The sequence below is a fragment of the Tremella mesenterica genome (genome assembly GCF_000271645.1).
Source record: "Tremella mesenterica DSM 1558 unplaced genomic scaffold TREMEscaffold_1, whole genome shotgun sequence".
Classification (NCBI taxonomy): Eukaryota; Fungi; Basidiomycota; class Tremellomycetes; order Tremellales; family Tremellaceae; genus Tremella; species Tremella mesenterica.
In genome coordinates this window covers 190636-210720 of record NW_006711225.1, presented here as the reverse complement: position 1 = coordinate 210720, position 20085 = coordinate 190636, and the positions used below count along the sequence as shown (strand labels likewise).

The 20085-nt window shown below is 49.9% G+C and overlaps 3 protein-coding genes across 3 annotated transcripts; 1 reads left to right on the top strand and 2 right to left on the bottom strand.

Moving 5' to 3' along the window:
• Positions 1-121: 121 nt before the first annotated feature.
• Positions 122-1351, bottom strand: TREMEDRAFT_41411 (uncharacterized protein). The gene is made up of 6 exons (XM_007000845.1): positions 1202-1351; positions 918-1096; positions 858-867; positions 493-721; positions 368-441; positions 122-319 (listed from the first exon to the last, which is right to left on the bottom strand). The coding sequence occupies exons 1-6, from the start codon at positions 1322-1324 to the stop codon at positions 251-253; spliced, it is 684 nt and encodes a 227-aa protein (XP_007000907.1). The 5' UTR covers positions 1325-1351; the 3' UTR covers positions 122-250.
• A 1765-nt stretch (positions 1352-3116) lies between these two features.
• On the top strand, positions 3117-5408 carry TREMEDRAFT_58068 (uncharacterized protein; the record flags this gene model as incomplete). Its single annotated transcript, XM_007001068.1, has 6 exons — positions 3117-3189; positions 3242-3373; positions 3412-3431; positions 3458-3635; positions 3725-4049; positions 4100-5408. 6 exons carry the CDS (start codon positions 3117-3119, stop codon positions 5406-5408), a joined length of 2037 nt encoding a protein of 678 aa, XP_007001130.1.
• A 2521-nt stretch (positions 5409-7929) lies between these two features.
• TREMEDRAFT_26117 (uncharacterized protein) lies at positions 7930-9123 on the bottom strand (the record flags this gene model as incomplete). The annotated part of the gene is made up of 1 exon (XM_007000658.1): positions 7930-9123. A coding segment is annotated over one exon (1194 nt), but the record flags the coding sequence as incomplete, so codon positions are not given.
• Positions 9124-20085: the final 10962 nt, after the last annotated feature.

Here is a 20085-nt window from a genome sequence, read left to right as displayed (position 1 = left end):
TGGCGGAGAGCGTGGTATCTCCGTCGCCCCCCATATACAGATATCACTCGTATTGACGACTGGAACATGATGCTCGGCTCCTGTGGCATACTGGTAGAGTAAAGAACAGTGGACTGTGCAGCAAGTAGCACACAGCATACATAAGTAGCCCGATTCCCTGTCCCCATTCGTTGCATCGGTTTCATACTTACTCGACAAATGCCAGACTCTTATTTGTCACTCTATCTCTCGTTCGACTCATTCCGTCAGATCACATGGCAGCCTGGAGACGCTTATCAGCTTCTTCATAATTGATGACATCCCATATGGCCTTGAGATACTATTTCGTCAGTCACAGCCTCGTCCACATTGTTGATAATCAACTCACATCCGGCTTGACGTTCTTGTACTGAAGATAGAAAGCATGTTCCCAGATATCAATGCCAATGATGGGGACCAAGCCTACATTATTAAGTACCACTCGATCTGGCTATAAAGTGGAAGTGGACGTACTCAACAACGGATCTTGGTTAGGCGTCGTAGCGATTTCGAGCTTTTTCGCCTTCTTGTTCCATCCCAACCAGCCCCAGCCGGATCCTTGGATGGCGGCGGTCTTGGTGTTCATCTCAGACTTGAGGTTGTCAAGAGACCCGAAATCAACTTCAACTTGCTTGATGAAAGTCGAAGAGGGATTGGGTTTAGCGGCTTCTGATCCGGTAGGGGCGAGATTGGTCCAAAACAGCTGAATGTGAGTGATATGTCACTTCTTTCTTCATAAAGAGCTCGAGAGTGTGCATAAGTCGATCGCAGCGGTCATATTGGCAGATTGTGTCTTATTTCTGTATATACTCGAGCTAGGGGAAAGGAATGCGCCTAACCGAGTGATTACTGAGACGTCAGCGGGTATGCTTCAATCGTTAGGAGAAGAATGGACTCACATGTGTCCACCTCCATTGAATTTGAGAGCTGCCTGAAGATCAATAGCACCCCTGATATCACCGGAAGCTTGGAAATTTGCAAGAGCCTCTTCAGCAGCGTTCAACCCGTTGACGTAGGTCTGATGATGCTTGGTATGGTGAAGGGTCATAATCTCTGCCGATATAGACGGTTCGAGGGCCTGACAATTAGCTGGATCCATTCTTAAATGTGACTCTCCTCCTGTATGAGCTTTACATCAGGCGGTAGCTGACAAGGATAAGGTGAAAGGGGAATGTGAACTCACGTCGTACGCATAAGGCAGTGGAGGGAGAGAATGTTTCCCTCTGACAGACATTGACCCGGTTCGAAGAGTTTGAAGAGGTAGTTTTGCGGCGTGTCTGACTGTAGTTCGCAGAAGAAGGACCATGTTTGATAGTGTGAGGTTATAACCAATGGAAGGACAGGAAGGGGAAGAAACTATGGTAGGATGAGGCAAATGGAGGAGAGGTGAGGCCTTTGTACGTCGCACTTTCCCACGGTCGTCGACTTTTCCCCTCCACATTCGTCCTCCCCCTTTCCGTGCGTATGCAACGGACACACACCGTCTGGACCCCCCTAGAGTCTGTCTGACCCTGTGTCCTTCGAGATACACCAAACTGACTCAACCTGTGCAGCATGCTGTTGGAATTCCTCAATTCCGTGCGATACCGCCACATTCCTTAGTCCGTCTCTAATTCCGTCCAAGTATCATCTTGAAGCTTTTTACCTAGATGTTCTTCATTGCTTTCTATGTGCTGAAGTTCATCTAGGTGAGTACACTTATGCATTGCTTTCTATGTGCTGAAGTTCATCTAGCAACTTCCTCCTGCGATCCACACATTTTGATAGATTAACAGTCGGAAATACCACTACTGTGCGCCCAAGCATGGCCGAACTTGAGGACCAATTGTCACGGCTGTCGAACAACTATCTTCTAGTAGACCGACGGTCGACGAACCTCGGCTAACTTGGCGCTTCTAAGTCGATGTCTCACCCAACCAGGAGGGCGCAGACGTCGAAAGGAGTGTAACTACGGCGTACTTCGGCGTAGTTACTCTAACTGAGGTTTTGTTCTACTGATGGCGATGTATCTCGATTGTATATAGCTATCTCTATGTCTTTCACTACTGACAACAATCAAGGATCGCTGAAGAACTTCAGCGATCTTCTCAGCTAATATTATCTACTCCTCCTAGACGTTCATCCAACCCTCTCGCGCTTTGACGTACTTCAACGCACTTCGTCCAACTTCCCCGAGCCCTCGGCCATCCTCTTCCTCCTTCGACTAACTCCGCCTAACATCGCCGCACTTCTGCTCCCATTGTCCCTACTTAGCCTAACTCCGCCTAACATCGCCGCACTTCTGCTCCCATTGTCCCTACTTAGCCTAACTCCGCCTAACATCGCCGCACTTCTGCTCCCATTGTCCCTACTTAGCCTAACTCCGCCTAACATCGCCGCACTTCTGCTCCCATTGTCCCTACTTAGCCTAACTCCGTCTAACTTCGCCGTACTTGGTGTCAGAAGTCCTGAGTTACGTGTAGAGTAAAGAGGTTAAGGCGTGATGGGGTTTTGATGGCCAAAGGAGGGTCATTGTTGGTGGAGTAATCGAGGTGTCACGACGTAGTTCGTGACAGTCGCCCCCTTCTTTAGCCGCGAACGTCCTCGTGAGCGATTACACCTCTGTCGTGGCAAGAGAACTTAGCAGCGTAGTACCCCATTCTCTCCCTCCCCATGACCATCCTCTACTCTTCTGCTCTTTGCGCCGCACTTCGTAGTTGGGCCTCCTTTCACTCCAGAACCCGACAATGAGACTCCCCTAACTTCGTCGAGGTTTGCCGTAAGAAGCCCTGTGTCTTTTGTAGGTGAGACACGCTTCCTGAATGGCAGCCGAACAACACCGTTGTTTGTCGAAGTAACCCTCGCTTATATTGAGATGAGACACTATAGCGTGGGAATTTTGATCGTCCCTGCGATGCCTTTTGTTGATGAAACGCGAAGTTTGCTGCATGTTGACGACGAGGGGTTAGGTTTGATTATACTAAATACTGAGCAGTTCGTCGAGCTTCTCTCTTTTTCCCATCTGCTTTCAAAACTTTCTATCTCTCTTACCTAGAAAACAGATTTGTTACCTTGAATCATCGCCTCGAGTTTTATTCTCATTTAAATATCTTAACGTCATGGCCCCTTCTACTCCTACACCCAGCCCTTTCGCCGCCATGAGGAACTTTGGTGGTATGGTGTCATCTGCTCGTGAGTTTTCATCGATACTCACCCTACCTCGCCGAACTTGGCTGATGTTCAGTTTCTTTCGGCGACAGATCTCGCCAAGTCTCCTCCCTCGGCCTCGGCACTCTCTCTCTGGGGGAGCCGTCTGGCGCTGCCCCGCCCCCTCGCTCCGCCTCTCCCTCCGCTGGTTCTCCCGTCCCCGTAACGGGTTCTCCGGCCTCCTCCTGCCGCCACTCCTCGCCGTAGGACGCCCGCCTTTCGTCCTGGTGAGTCTCCGTCCTCCTCCGACCAGGACTCGCTCAGTGGGGGCTCGGAGTCGGGTGATCGACCCGACACCGAAGAAAGTGAGGATGATGATGATGGTGGGGAGGGTAGGATCGATAGTGAGGGTGAAAGCGAGTTAGAAGAATACCCGGATGATGATGTGGAGGTGATTAGTGTAGAGGACAACAACGTAGATAGTCCTGAGCGTGAGTTCTTCGTCCAACCCCTCACACCTTCGCCGAACTTGGCCTTGTTTATCTGTTCTTTAGCTCTCCAAGACATTGCTAACTCGCAGCCGGTCCTGCCCCTCCCCCTGCTCAAATTGTGGGCCAGAAACGACGCCGTTCCCTCTCTTCTTCTTCTTCTTCCTCTTCTTCTTCTTCCTCTTCTTCTTCCTCTTCCGGGGTTCTCCCCCCCCCCAACGCCATCGCCGCTGCCGCCGCTGCTGGTCCTGCTGCCGCCGCCCCCGTCGCTGCTCCCCCCCCTTCTCCCAGAGGGGAGCCTTCGCCCAAACGGGTGAAGAGATCACTGCGGGAAGAAGAGTACTTGTGGGAGAAGATGAAGTCCGAGCCTGGTCGTTGGATCGCGGTTGGTGTTGACGAAGCGTGTGATCGTTGCCGGTGAGTCCACCTATTCGTTCTACGCCGAAGTTACTCCTGCTAATTAGTAGACGTGAGATTATCACGTATAATCGTCCAAACTGGCCCTGCCTCAAGGCAGTCAGGCCACACAACAAGGCCCTCCGTTGTGCTTCATGCACGTCTGGCCCCTGCTCCTTCTGTCCCGTTTCCTCTGCCCGGGACATCCCGCCCCGTCCCTCCGACTCTTCGCCCTTCCCCCCTCCTCAGACTCCAGCGTCTGCCCCCCGTTCGCGGGTACCTCCTTCGTCTCTCCGGTCGGTTCGCCGTACTTCGCCGGACCTCCGCCCGTCGCCTCCGTCGCCGTCGCCCTTCGCTCCTGTGGCCGGCCCATCACGTCTCCCGGCTGTTCCTCCTTCGTCTTCTCGCCGTCCTTCGGCCTCTGCTCCTTCGGCCTCCCGTCCTTCGGCCTCTCGTCCTTCGGCGCCACGTCCGTCCTCTCCAGTGGTAGCTTCTCCTCCGGCTCACAGCACCCGAAGTCGGCGTCCTTCTGTTCCTCCGGCCACTTCGGCGGCCCCTCCCGTCACCCCTCCCTCTGCTTCCCAGAAGACACCGAAGTCTTCTTTAAAGAAATCAAAAGGGAAATCTAAAGAGAAGGAGGTTGCCTTCAATGATGGTGATGTGGAAAGTGAAGATACTCAGCGTGCTGGTCCCTCTGCTCCCCGGTTGTCCCTCGTCCACCCTCGTATCTCCCTGGACGTCCGTATTCCTGAGGACGAAAAGGAATTCGCCACTTATCGTTCTCTCGTCCTCGGTCTCACTACTCAGCTTGAGGCCGCCCGAAATGATACATCTCTCCTGCTTGACTTCTCTTCTCGTCAAGCTAACGCTTTAAACAATCTTACTGCGGCGTTAGTAGATGTAGTCAACACTGGGGCTCTGGACGACGAAGCAAGGACAAGGTTAGCGGACGTCTCTCGCCGAAGCCTTACTGAGATAGCCGATGTTCGCCGAAGACTGTTCGACACCCCCTTCCTAGTCACTCCTATGGCGTATGAGCCACCACCGTCCCTTGACTGGTTAGGTCGCCGTAGTAGTTCTCGTGTCCCAGCTTCCGCCCAGACTGCTCTCGACCTCCTCAGTCTTCCCTTCGAGTGTCTACGGACCATACGTTCTCTGTGGAGGACCCCGAGCATGCAAGCTGCTCGAGATGTCCAGGACTTCGGTGACTTCTTTGGGGCTATGAATCGGGCATGGAATGCTTCTCTCTCTACTGCGTTCCCGTCTGAGACTCTCGATCTACCTTCGGTCATCGGTAGCCTCCACACCAATCCCGCGGGACCGAGTAGATCGAAGGAGAAAGGAAAAGGAAAAGGTAAGGGTAAGAGTAAGGACAAGTGAGCGGTACGTAGCTGTAATCCTATGTTGTATGCAGTATGTTCTATCTCCTAGCCCTTCGCAGTCGCCCTTCCTTTGGCTTAGTAGGGTGAAGTTCGTGGAACTTCGCCAATATGTCATCAGCTCCATCGACGTTCTCCACTGGTTCCCATGATACTGAATCGTCTGTTCCTTCGTAACCTAACCACTCCACCAAGTACTCTAACTTTCCTGACCTCTTATTTACTCTAGAGTCCACAATATCCTTTACCTCCCAAGACTCTCCCACATTGTCTACTTCTACTGGCCCAGGTGGCTCAGCTTGCTGACCAGGAAATATTGGAGGGTGATAAGGACGGAGCAAGGAGACATGGAATACATCATGGATACCTGCCATCGTTCCTGGTAATTCCAATTTACAAGCATGAGAACCTACCTGCCGTACTACCTTGTACGGCCCACTTTGCTTAACATCTAACTTCTTCATTGGTCTCTTCGTCTTAATATTCTCTAACGACAGCATCACTAGGTCTCCTTCCGCGAAGTTCGGCGTAGTCCGGTGTTTCCTATTGTATCCTTCGGCGTACTTCTCATTAGCTTTCTCAATTCCTTCGATACAATCTTTGTGTATTTCAGTCAAGTCTTTTACCACCACCGTAGCAGCGGGCACTTCGACCTCGCTAGCCTTTATCTCTTCAGCCCAACGAGGGTGATATCCATAGTTCGCATAGAATGGGGTTTTGTTTATCGCAGAGTGCTGGGTGTTGTTGTAAGCAAAGCTAGCTCGAGCGAGTAGCTTTGACCAGTCGTTCTGCTGATAGGAGGTGAAGATTCGAAGATACAGTTCCAAAGACTGGTTGGTTCGTTCGGTCTGTCCGTCAGTCTGTGGATGATATGCAGTAGAGAGATGTAGTCTTATTCCGAGACTATCGGTCAAATTCTTCCAGAACTTGGAGGTAAACTTCGATCCCCTGTCCGATACTATATTCTCTGGCAACCCATGCTGGGCCACCACATAGTCCAATATCAACTCTGATAGGCCGGCTGCGGTTAACTTCGTCGTAGTCGGGATAAAAATGGCCCATTTGGTCAACCGATCCACCACTACCAGGATGGAATTATATCCATGGGAATTTGGCAGCTCCTCGATAAAATCCATCGAGATGCTAGACCAAGGTTTCGTAGCTACCTCCAGTGGTTTAAGCTCCCCATGAGGTTTCTGCCTGTTAGTCTTCGCTCTCTGACATACCGCGCATCCAGCAACATAATCTTCGACATCCTTCCTTACTCCAATCCAGACATAATCCCTCAGGACTAGTTCAAGGGTCTTCGCCGAACCTGGATGACCGGCCAAGGCTGAGTCATGTCGCATCTTCATGATCTTCAGCCGAGCATCGGCGTAGTTCGGCACATAAATGCGATCGTCGAATGTGAGGAAACCTCTTGAGTTCCACCCCCCACGAAGGATTAGAGGAGACCGCGAACTACGGCGTAGTTCGGTGATTGATCCTGGTTCCTGCACGTTATCGTTACACGTAGGATGAGAACACTCAGCGCAAACGACTCCTAATAATTCTTCTCTGACCCCTTCTATGTCTTCGTCCTCCTGAACTCCAAGTACTAGATCCATAGGGTCCACAAGATCATTTTCCTTTACCTCCCTTGTCCCTTGCAATGCTCGAAGGAGGTGACGCAACTCCGACGTGGTGGCGTCAACTTCGTCGAACTTCGGCAGACCTTGGATAAGGTTGCTCTCTTGTACCATGGTACTTCCTTTCCCGGAATGATAGTCCGCCCGTCTAGATAATCCATCTGGAAGACTTGCCTGGGTTCCTGGCCGATAAACCATTTTAAACCTGAAGTTAGCTAGCTCCTCTACCCACCTACCTTGCCGAGGACTGAGTTGTTTCGGTTCCATCCAGTAGGTAAGGTTTAGATGGTCGGTAAGTACTGTGGTTTCTACCTGCAATAATAAGTGTCTCCTTCTTCTGAAACCCTCCACTACAGCGAGGAACTCCTTTTCTCCTACCGTATAATTCAGTTGAGCTGTGTTGAAAGCACCAGACTCAATAGCTACCGGGTGTTCTTGACCAGCCGTGTTGATCTGCGAAATTATGAACCCCCAGCCGAAGAACGACGCATCTGTCTGTAATATCGTCTTCAATGTAGGGTCAAAATGGGCTAACACCGGCGCAGTACACATCCTAGCCTTCAACTCTTTGAAGGCTGACTCCTGTTCGACTCCCCATACAAATGGTACCTCCTTCCTTGTCAAGTCATTGATAGGTCTAGCAATCTTCGAGAAGTTGGGGACAAAGCGCCTGTAGTAGCTTACAACTCCAATGAATCCCCTTGACTCTCGTAGATTCTTAGGACGTGGGAAGGAAGTGATGGCATCAATGTATTCTGGGTTCACCGATACACCTTTAGAGGATACCACGAAACCCAGAAACACCACCGAATCTCTTTCGAACTCGCACTTACTAGCTTTCACGTACAGGCTCGCCTTCCGCAGTACCTCAAAGACCTTCGCCGTAGTTCCTCGTAATTCCTCCAACGTATTCCCATAAATGAGGATATCGTCAATGTAGACCACGACTCCATTCCCTAGTAGCTCTCTAAACACCTCATTTAGGAAGTGTTGGAAGACCGCGGGGGCGTTTCGCAGCCCATCACGAACAACCAGAGATTCAAACATACCATACTGTGTCCTGAACGCCGTCAGGTGTTCATGTCCCTCTGTCACCCTCAACAATTGGTATGCTCCGATTAGATCTAGTTTGCTGAAATACCTTGCTTTTCCAAGTTCCTCAGTAATTTGACCTATTAGAGGGAGAGGGTAGGCATCTGGTATGGTCGCTTCGTTCAGTTTTCGATAGTCGATGACCATTCGCCATTGTCCTTCGGCTTTCTTCGGTATCATAAACATTGGTGAGCCGTATGGCGAGTTACTTGCCCGAATTCGGCCAGCGGCGAGTTCGCGATCTAGTATGTCTCTCAGCGCGCGTCTCTGATCTTCTCCTTGAGCATAGAGGGAGGCGACCTTAAGGTTCGCCCCCTCCTTAAGCTCAAACTTCAAATCGTAGGACCTTGAAGGGGGAAGGGTCTCTCCTCCCTTCTTCGGATTAAAAACGTCAATGTACTGGTGGTATTGTTCAGGAACTACCTGGAACAACTCGTCTTGTTCCTCCGGGCTCAGCTCTTCAAGCTCATCTTCGCCGCGGAGGTCTATCGCGTCCGTCGGAGTTGGCAGCCCTATGGCCGCTAACTTCGCCGCACTTGGTGGGGTTGGGATGGGAAATTTCACCGAGTTGTCTCTTCCATCAAGGACAACCCCTTCCTTCCTCATCCAATCCCACCCTATCACAACATCTGCGTCGCAGAGCGTTGTTACATCGAGACAAACAGATCGCACTTCGGCGTCCTTCGTCAAACTAAATCCGACTTCGACAAACTCGGTGATGGGTCCAGCGACACTCACCGAGCCGTCGAACATGTGAACGGGTACGCTCACCTGATATCGCCTCTTTTCTACACCTATCTTCGCTGCCGCCCTAGGGCTTATATATGAACAAGTAGCTCCAGTGTCCCAGAGCGTAGTTAGCTTTATTCCATTAATGAAAATGTCCGATTTAGGTTGATCCCTGGAAACGGAAGGGATGAGGAGATGATTATCGACATTGCATGAACAAGGGGTACTGAGTGGTGTATTTTTGTATTCACAATCCTCTGGCTCCATCAGCTGTGTTTCTTTTATGGGTTTGGGAATGGTGGCCGAGAGAATATGGCGGACCCGCCGAGCCTCGCCTACTGCGACAGGTCCTCTTCTTTTCCCTGGTCCTCTTCCAAATCTACTTCTCCTCCAACCGCATTCAAGTTCCTCCTCTGTCCGAGAGGTACTGCGTTCCCTCCCGATCCTCCACCACGTTCTCCGAACTTCCCCCCCCATGGAGGCAACAGTCCAACCTTAACCTTAGCCTCCCTTACAGGGCATTCCTTCAGCCAATGTCCTGCTTCACCACACTCGGTACACTTCCCCTCCTTCCTCCTTGTCTCCCTCAGATCGGAGCTCGGCCTAGGCCATCTTCGGCGAACTTCGTCGATGTTTGGCGGTGTACTCTTTACCACCGTCGACATCATAGCCGCCTGGACACCACCCTGCGCCGAAGGTTGCCCCTTTTCCCATTTCTTCTCTTCTTTCTTCTCCGTCCTCTGACTTTCCACCACTGTCGTTGTCCTTATCCCTCCTTCCCTTTTCCTCTCTGCCTCCTTCTCCACTTGTCTCCTCCACAGGCGGTTGTCCAAGGGAATCACAAACTCCAATAGCTCTTTCACAGTCCCAAACGATCTACCGTGTCTTGCAATTTCATCTAGAAGGTGCGATTTTAGTCCTTTCTTGGCTCGGTCAACTAGGTTTCCATCATCAGACCACTTAAGAATCGCAACATGTCGCTGGAAGGCGGAGAAGTAGTCCGAAGCAGACCCGGTTTGCTTGAGGTCGTTAAGTTGTCGGGCCGCAGTTCCTTCTTCGTCTGGATCACCAAAGTTAGTCTTGAGGTACTTAATGAACTGATCGTGTGTCGTGAGGTACTCAGGAAGAGGTCTTTTGGATAGATCGGGCTGCACTGCAAGAAGAGGCGTTTCGCGTAGATGAGAGATCATGAAAAAGACTTTCTTAGTGTCGTCGGGGAAAAGATGAGAGTTCAATTCGAAATGTACGTCGCACTCAGACAGAAAGGCGGTTAACTTGTTCCGATCTCCTCTCCAGAGGTCTGGGTTAGGTAGCTTTATCCCCTTCCGTTGTTCGCCCACTACGCTTGGGGTCGCCGAAGTTTGCCGTCCCATGGCGTACCTCACTCCTTCTGATATCCCTTCTGCAATCCCGCCCACTGTATCCCTTTCTCTTCTCTGTTCCCATTCCTCCCTACGCCTTCTCTCCTCCATCATGTCTTTGTTCATATTCGCCACCATCTGCATCAAGGCCAACACCACCCCTTGTGTTCCTTCTTCTCCCAAGTTCGCCGTACTTCCAGTGTTTTCTCTTGGGCGTGGGGTTTGGTCTGATCCAAGTGGGGATCCCGCAGGTGGGAGAGCATTAGACGGAGGAGAAGGAGGGTTAGAAGGCACCGGTGGAACGAATTCATCTCCTTGAATTGATCCCCCCACACTATCCTCCACTCCAAGGTCCTGCCCCATTGCTCTGCTAAGCTCCTCCAATGCTCTCCTCTCGTTCTCTTCCATCCTGTCTCCATCCCTACTCATGCCTCGCGTAACTCTCCTTTCTGGTTCCATAATATCTTCGTACTTCTCCGAGGTTCGCACGGGTCGTCGGTAAGAGCGATCCTTGATACTGTCACGGCTGTCGAACAACTATCTTCTAGTAGACCGACGGTCGACGAACCTCGGCTAACTTGGCGCTTCTAAGTCGATGTCCCACCCAACCAGGAGGGCGCAGACGTCGAAAGGAGTGTAACTACGGCGTACTTCGGCGTAGTTACTCTAACTGAGGTTTTGTTCTACTGATGGCGATGTATCTCGATTGTATATAGCTATCTCTATGTCTTTCACTACTGACAACAATCAAGGATCGCTGAAGAACTTCAGCGATCTTCTCAGCTAATATTATCTACTCCTCCTAGACGTTCATCCAACCCTCTCGCGCTTTGACGTACTTCAACGCACTTCGTCCAACTTCCCCGAGCCCTCGGCCATCCTCTTCCTCCTTCGACTAACTCCGCCTAACATCGCCGCACTTCTGCTCCCATTGTCCCTACTTAGCCTAACTCCGCCTAACATCGCCGCACTTCTGCTCCCATTGTCCCTACTTAGCCTAACTCCGTCTAACTTCGCCGTACTTGGTGTCAGAAGTCCTGAGTTACGTGTAGAGTAAAGAGGTTAAGGCGTGATGGGGTTTTGATGGCCAAAGGAGGGTCATTGTTGGTGGAGTAATCGAGGTGTCACGACGTAGTTCGTGACACCAATCCACTGAACCCCTCACTATCAACAAAGTCATCCTTCGATCGTCTGACAACTACAAGGACTGGTTGCGCGCTGTGACCAACCGCCTCATCCTCAAGGATGTCTACGATGTCGCCTCGGGTCTTGAAGACTACCCAAAGCCGGTCTTTGAACAGAAGAAGTGGATCAAGAAAGATCGACAAGCCTGGGCTATTATCAACGGCGTCCTCGATCGTTCCATCCACAATGTCCTACCCTCTGAACTTGCTATTGTGTCTTCAAATGTGACATTCGAGACAATTCAAGGGGAAAGTGGTGTACAAACGATTGCACTCTCCCAATCAGGTCTCCTCCTTGAACATCTCAAAGCAAACTACTCTGCCGCCAGGGGCAGCCGACGAGTTGAATTGTTTCGCCTTATCTGGAGAACGAATATTCAAGAGGATGAAGACCCTCTCCCTGTCATCTCTGGCATGAGAGAAGCATACAACGATCTCGCATCCTCCACCAAAACTGTCTTTGCCGACAACGATCTGGCAACAGCCATTCTCCTTTCCCTACCTCCATCTTATTCAACCATTGTTCAAGGTCTCTCTATGCGTGATTCTATTACTTCTGCGGATGTCATTTCCACTGTAGGGGATGAATACCGTCGACGAACTGCTCAGGAGACTGAACAAGCTCTTCTCACTCAAACGAAGACCAAGGTTTCCTCAAGAAAACAGCTTGATGGGAGCAAGAAGGAGAAGAAGTGGTGCGCACATCATAACTCCAAATCCCATAACACCTCCGAATGCATCGCCCTCAAAGCTCTTGAGTCTCGCGCGCCGACATCTCAACAGACTTCAGCAAATCTGGCACAACAGAATCGGGACAGTATCCATTCCTCGAGCGACATGAACATTCTCTATGCAGAAACTCCCAGTCACACTTCATCCTTCTTTGCCGTCGCACCTGCCTCTGCTCTCCATGCTACACCGGTCGCTTCCCTGTCCAGCCTGGTCATCGACTCCGGCTGTAGTACTTCTATGGTCATGGAACGGTCCCTCCTCCATGACATTGTCACTCTCCCTTCGGCAGTACCTCTCCGTGTTGGTAACTCTCAGACAGTCTCTGCGCGCGAGCGAGGTTTCCTCATCTGTCAAGGTCTACACATCCCAACTCTATATGCACCTGCTCTGTCACGAAACCTTCTCAGTGTAAGCCAAACAACTGCGCTCACTGCTGGTTCATGGATCTTTCAAGCCAATCACGCCGAACTTCGACTATCCAACTCCAAGACTATTCTTCTACAATCCACTCTTGTTCATGACCTTTACATTCACACCCCGCCTTGTACGTCTACCCTACCTCATCAATCTCTCAGCGCTGATTCCCACAGTCTCCTCAAAGAATGGCACGATGTAACGGTACTGGAAACACGACGACTAGGTCGCAGGTTGGGTCGAACTCGATGGATGTCTTGTGGAGATCTAGGGGCTCTGGTGCTAATGGATCGTGTCTCCTCTGCAATCGATGTAGCCAAAGAATGATATTGAAGAATCAGCAAAGTTGGTACTTTGCTGATTGTACTATATACTGTCTACGGCTATCCTTGTCCTCGTCTCCTTCCTGCTGCAAGCGTCTACGTACATACTCGGACAGGTGAAAAACCGCTTTGAGCAAACCCAGTGGGGAAATCTCGAAAGGGGAAAACCCGTCCCTACCTACTGCAGCACTGCCTCCAACTCCCGCTTTCCTCTGTCCTAATCCGTCGAACTCGATAGAGTCCTCTCGATTCGTTGTTACCCCGTAACACACGACCGACTTGGACACTTTGGAGTAGACAATGTGATTCAGATGGGTAAGGGGGGACGCCTAGGAGACATAAGATATTGGACGGGAGATGAGATCACAAGTGACAGGGATGCATTTCAATGTCCCTCCTGCATAATTGGTGGGGGTAGACGGCTTCCCTCACACTCACACTCTCCAAGATGTCATCAACCTCTTGGAGTGCTTCATATGGATCTCTTCGGACCCACACACACAACTGGTTACCATGGTGAACGATATCTTCTCACCATCTATGATGACTACACTCGAAGATATCATGCATGTCAAACCTCTCAAGAACAAGACAGCATATGAAATTGCCGACTCTGTGAATGAATACATCACATATGGTGAAACACAGACCGGATTCTAGTGCAAGGCAATACAATCAGATAGGGGGAGTGAATTCATGAGCTCAACTTTCCAATCCATGGTCAGACACCGGGGGATTGAACACCTCTTGACCAGTCCAGACTCCCATGCCCAAAATGGTCGAATTGAACGAGCTATCTTCACCATCATGAACAGAGGTCGGATACTACTTGCTCATTCGGGCCTCCCACTCTCCTTCTGGCCATTTGCGGCAAAGTTTGCAGTATACACTCTCAATCGCTCTCCAGCTGGACCCTCAAAACACCTTCCTGAAGATCTCTGGCGGAAAACAACGAACGATATAACCCATCTCCAGCCCTTTGGTACCAATCTCTGGTTCAGGAATCACATTGAGACGGACAAACTCAAACCTCGGTACATTCCAGGACGGCTTCTTGGCTATGTTCAAGGTACACATAATTGCATTGTGTTGGGTCAAAACAACAAGATTACTCAATCGCGTGACATTGTCTACACAAAACCTGGACCTGAACCTCCCATTCCGTTTGGTGAGGGGGGGAAAACACACGCCCATACGCCAGCTGCAAAAGATACATACACCTTCACTCCAATTGACATCTCGACATCTCAAAATGAAGAATCATCCATCACACCCACTAGGGACCCTGTACCTGAAAGTGAAGAAGCTACTTCAGATATGGAATCCACCTCTGAACAAACAGTACCTCGTCGATCTCGCCGGTTAGCTGGTCTGGATGCCGAACACCACGCTCTCATCCACAATGCCCTTTCAACAGATCACCTCACCCCTCCTACCTATCACATGGCAGAACAGTCGGCTGAGTGGGAACACTGGCAGGAGGCAATCAAGGAGGAATTGGCACGGATGGAGAAGTACTCAGTGTGGACAGTAGAGCCTCGCAAGACAGGACAGAGAATTCTAAAGGCTCGTTGGGTTTTCACCCGGAAAATTGATGGGGAGACAAGAAAACCATCCTCATACAAGGCACGCTGGGTGGCTAAGGGATACTCTCAGGTTGCGGGACTGGACTATAACGAATTATATGCGGGTGTAGCCCACAAGGATTCAATCCGGGTTCTACTCTCCCTGGTCAACTACCTTGACCTTGAACTCGATCAAGTGGATATCAAGGCGGCTTTTCTCAATGGAGAACTGGAAGAAGACATCTACATGGAACCTCCTGAAGGTAGCAACATTTCAGCTGGTTCAGTTCTACATCTTCGGAAGTCACTGTATGGCCTCAAGCAATCTCCCAGATGCTTCAACTCAGCCCTTGACATATGGCTTCGTTCCCAGGGTCTCAAACCCACTTCTGCCGACTCCTGCCTGTATGTTCGACGGGGTAAAGACAAGTCCCTTCTGCTACTCTCTGTCCATGTCGACGATCAACTTATTGCCTGTACCTCTCGTCAAGAACTGGACAAATTCAAACAAGACCTCAACAAGAGGTTTGAATGTACAGACGGAGGACCAGCATCCTACTTCCTTGGGTTCAATATCTTCCGTGATCGACCGAATAAGAAACTATATGTTTCGCAGGAACACTATCTCACTTCAATCCTGGACCGATTCGACATGCTAAATTGTCGACCAGCTCGGGCTCCTCTACCCTCAGGCTATAAAGCAGTTGCAGCAACTGATGAGGAACATCAGCTTGTAGCTTCTGAGCCATACCCAGCCATGGTTGGGGCAATCCTCTATGCTGCCACCATCACTCGCCCCGATCTGGCATTTGCTGCTTCCCTTTTGTCTCGATCTGCTTCCAAGTGGAGCAAGGAGCATATCCATGCTGCCCGCCATCTACTGCGGTACATCAAAGCAACTCTAGACGTTTGTCTCATATTCTCAGCAGCAGGGGGAGCAAGAACTATACTGGGCTATGCAGATGCGGACTGGGGAGGGTGTCTTGATACACGGAGATCCACAACAGGCTATGTCTTCCAGGTCTTCGGGGGACCAGTTGCGTGGAAATCCAGAAGACAACCAACAACTGCGCTTTCCACCATGGAAGCTGAATACATGTCCTCCTCGAATGCTGCTCGCCAGGCCACCTGGCTACGTCTTCTTCTCTCAGATCTTGGTTTTCAACAGAAAGAATCAACTCCAATCCTGAATGACAATAATGCTAGCATCCTGCTGGCCAAGAATCCTGTACACCATGACCGAGCCAAGCACAGAATAAGAAACTATATGTTTCGCAGGAACACTATCTCACTTCAATCCTGGACCGATTCGACATGCTAAATTGTCGACCAGCTCGGGCTCCTCTACCCTCAGGCTATAAAGCAGTTGCAGCAACTGATGAGGAACATCAGCTTGTAGCTTCTGAGCCATACCCAGCCATGGTTGGGGCAATCCTCTATGCTGCCACCATCACTCGCCCCGATCTGGCATTTGCTGCTTCCCTTTTGTCTCGATCTGCTTCCAAGTGGAGCAAGGAGCATATCCATGCTGCCCGCCATCTACTGCGGTACATCAAAGCAACTCTAGACGTTTGTCTCATATTCTCAGCAGCAGGGGGAGCAAGAACTATACTGGGCTATGCAGATGCGGACTGGGGAGGGTGTCTTGATACACGGAGATCCACAACAGGCTATGTCTTCCAGGTCTTCGGGGGACCAGTTGCGTGGAAATCCAGAAGACAACCAACAACTGCGCTTTCCACCATGGAAGCTGAATACATGTCCTCCTCGAATGCTGCTCGCCAGGCCACCTGGCTACGTCTTCTTCTCTCAGATCTTGGTTTTCAACAGAAAGAATCAACTCCAATCCTGAATGACAATAATGCTAGCATCCTGCTGGCCAAGAATCCTGTACACCATGACCGAGCCAAGCACATTGATATAATCTACCATCATATCAGAGACAACATCAAATCCGGGAAGATCGACCTATCATATGTCCCCTCAGCTGAGAATCTTGCTGACCTCTTCACTAAAGCTCTTCCTCCTGACTCCCATCACCATCTGGCAGCCAAGCTTGGCCTATCTCGAAAGAACTGATTCTGCGATAACTCTTGGACGAGGGGGAGTGTTGGAATTCCTCAATTCCGTGCGATACCGCCACATTCCTTAGTCCGTCTCTAATTCCGTCCAAGTATCATCTTGAAGCTTTTTACCTAGATGTTCTTCATTGCTTTCTATGTGCTGAAGTTCATCTAGGTGAGTACACTTATGCATTGCTTTCTATGTGCTGAAGTTCATCTAGCAACTTCCTCCTGCGATCCACACATTTTGACACATGCAGCACCTCATAACCCTCCGTTAACGAGCCATAGAACCCGATGGGGTAATTCATCGCCCTTCCCCTTCCACTTCCCTTCTCTCCTCCGGGCTTTGAAGCATGTAGTGGGATCGTGGGAAACCACACCGGCGTCTCCGTTCAACCTTCTCACAGAGCAGTGCGATGCCTTCTCTGAATATGAGTGTGTGAGAAGTCAAGCGTATAGGTTTTCCCTTTCTTCCTTGACGCCAAGGCGGTACGATACTGTCACGTGGTGACAACTCGGGTATATGGAGGACGCTGCCGGCGGCGTACCTGACAGATACATAATACAAACATAGCTACTTTACTCTTTGGACAATGTATCTTCACCTGTCTGTGACTCTAGATCGCTACCGTGCTTGACCAGTTGCGGATCTTGTCCCCGAATCATTCCTAGAACTAAAGGAACCCCTGACAGTAGATACATTGTCCCCTTATTCGAACTCGGCAAGCACAGTAGCCAACTAGCAAGATGTTGTCTACGGAACCAAGGTACAATCTACGCAACCCAAGTCAACCAAGAGAACCCAGACCACCCGACCCCTTGATCTCCCATGACGATCAACACCATCAGGATGAACATTCATCTGATGAAGAGAGTACACCAAGAGGATCTCCACGATTATTATCATCACGGTCATCATCATTCCCACCACTCACACCATCTATTGATTTGCCACTCAACCCGGCAACGCGGTTACCGACTGTGGGGAATTTGTCCCCAGGTGCGGAAGCACGGTTACCGGCCAGTGACACATTACTCCACATCTCCAATCAGAATTCCACCGGATCCGGTAATTTCCATTGACAACCGCCACCTCACCTGAACTTGCAACAGGAGAGAGAACGGCTAAGGAGAGAACAGGATGCAATTGTTGCAAGAATTCGTGAACTCGAGGTGTTAGAAGTACTAGGAAGGGAAAGTGTGAGGGAAGGGACTATAAGTGACCAAATGACAAATGAAAATGAACAAGATAGGATTAGACATGAAAGGGAGAAGAGCCAGACAAGGTCTGACACGTACTCCTCAAGCATATCAAGGCAGCTGCGTGATTCAATCAGCAACTTACCGAAACCAGACAAATTCTGGGGGGAGAAGGACATTGACAAACTCGAGGCACACATCCGTCAAGTTAGGATGTTTCTAAGAGCAGCGGGACCCATGTATCCAGAAGAGGAGTTGAAAGTGAACTACGCTTCTATGTTACTCAGAGGTAACGCCAGTCAATGGTACGACAATTTGGTAGATATTGACAGGACGCCCGCCACACTTGACGAGTATTTCAAACAAATCCGACAAGCGTCTGGTCCATATAACCAAGAACTGGACGCACACCAAAAGATTAAGAAAACTATACAAACAGACAATGTTGTTAAATACTCTATTGAATTCAGAGCAGTAGTGGCAAGGTCACTGTCACGGGCGGGGTCTTATCCCCAAAGGGTAAGCAAGGTGACTGAGATGGGGCTGTAACCCAATACTTGTCTCGGGCTCGTAGAGCTTGAGGAGTATACAGAGGTTGACAAGGGACTGAGGGAACTGAGGGAACTGCAAGATGTCAGGTTGGATCTGACTGGACTGACAAGTTGAGAATGAGATTCAACAAGAGATTCATAGGTGGGGAACAACCCGTTTGGAGGGGGTTTATATCCACAGCAAAACAGGCTGAACTGCAAAACTACAACAATAAGCTACGGAAGAACTGCTAAACATATTTGCAATTCTCTTCAAGAGAATTGGCAATCCTGACATGTGAAACTAAGAACAATAGGCAAAGGACCCAGGGGTCCAGGGGTAACTGTTACAGGTTCATGGGTGCGACAAGGAACAATAGACAGAGGACACAGGAGTCCAGGGGTAAGTGTGTCAAGCATGTGAACACACAGGGGAACAATAGATTAAGGGCACAGGGGTTCAGGGGTAGGTGTTTCATGTGTGGGAGTGTAAGAGATGACAATAGGGATTGTTGATGGAGATCAAGAACAATAAACCTAAGCCAAAGGGGGTCAGGGGAAGTGTTCCAGATGTGTTTCAAGTGTGGGAACACGAGAAAAGACTATCTTAGGTGGCAAGTAGGTGATGTATGACAGGAGCTCCCTCTCTAAGGGCGAAGTCCTCTGAGCCGGGAAGGTGTGTTGTTCAGGTTGATTTGCTCAGCTTTGAAGATCGGTGTGCTGAAGCAGGAGGAAAGTGGTGATGTGGATTCTTGGAGTGTTTACGTTGAAAGGCTTTGTAGGCAGTGGTAGTGTGGACCTCTTCCCAAGGTTCCCAGGAATCATGGGTGTTGGAGTATCCTGACCAGTGTACAAGGTAATCATATCCTCCATCATCACTGATGCGGGAGTCAAGGATGTTATCAACTAGGTATTCTTCTTGTCCTTTGACTTCAATACGTGGTGGTGGGTCCTGAGGTTGTTGGTGGTGACCGGAGCGCACAGGCTCAAGCAGGTTGACATGGAAGACAGGGTGAACATTCATTGAGGGTGGAAGTTCAAGTTTGAAGGCAAGTGGGGATGATGTACTTTGAATGATTTTGAATGGTCCAAGCATTCGGTGATCGAGTTTGAGTGAAGGTCGTAGAGTCTGGATATTTTTGCGATTTAGGAAGACCATATCTCCAACTTTGAATATTGGTGTTCCTTCTTTGGTGATTTGTTTGACCTTCTCATTGTAGAATTTAGCATGTTGGGTTTGGGCTTTTTGTATGTTGGTTATCAAAGTTCTGTGAAGGTCTTGGAGTTCTTGGATATGGGATGTCACAGAGGGAACTGGAGTGTTGACGGAGAGAGCTGGGGAAGTTGGATCTGTGGGATGATAACCATAGTTGGCTTCAAAGGGAGAATGTTTGGTTGTAGCGTGAACAGAGTTGTTATAACTGAACTCTGCAAGGTCTAGGAGTTGGGACCAGTTGGCTTGGTCGTAATCACAATATGTTCGGAGGTAATGTTCAAGGACTTGATTGACTCTTTCAGTTTGACCGTCGGATTGTGGATGGAATGCTGTGGAGAAGTTTGGTGTGATGCCTAAGCCTTTGACAAAGGCTCGCCAGAAGTGGGAGTTGAAGATTGATCCACGATCTGAGATGATGTCTTGAGGTATACCGTGAAGTCGGACAATGTGTTGGCGGAACATCTGGGCTAGTTGTGGAGCATCAAAGCCATCTTCTTTGTATGGGACAAAGTGTGCTTGTTTAGTGAGACGGTCCACAAAAACCATAATGCAATCAAAGTTGTTGGACAAGGGAAGTTTGACAATGGCATCCATGCTGATAGACTGCCAAGGTCTGGTTGGGACAGGGAGTGGTTGGA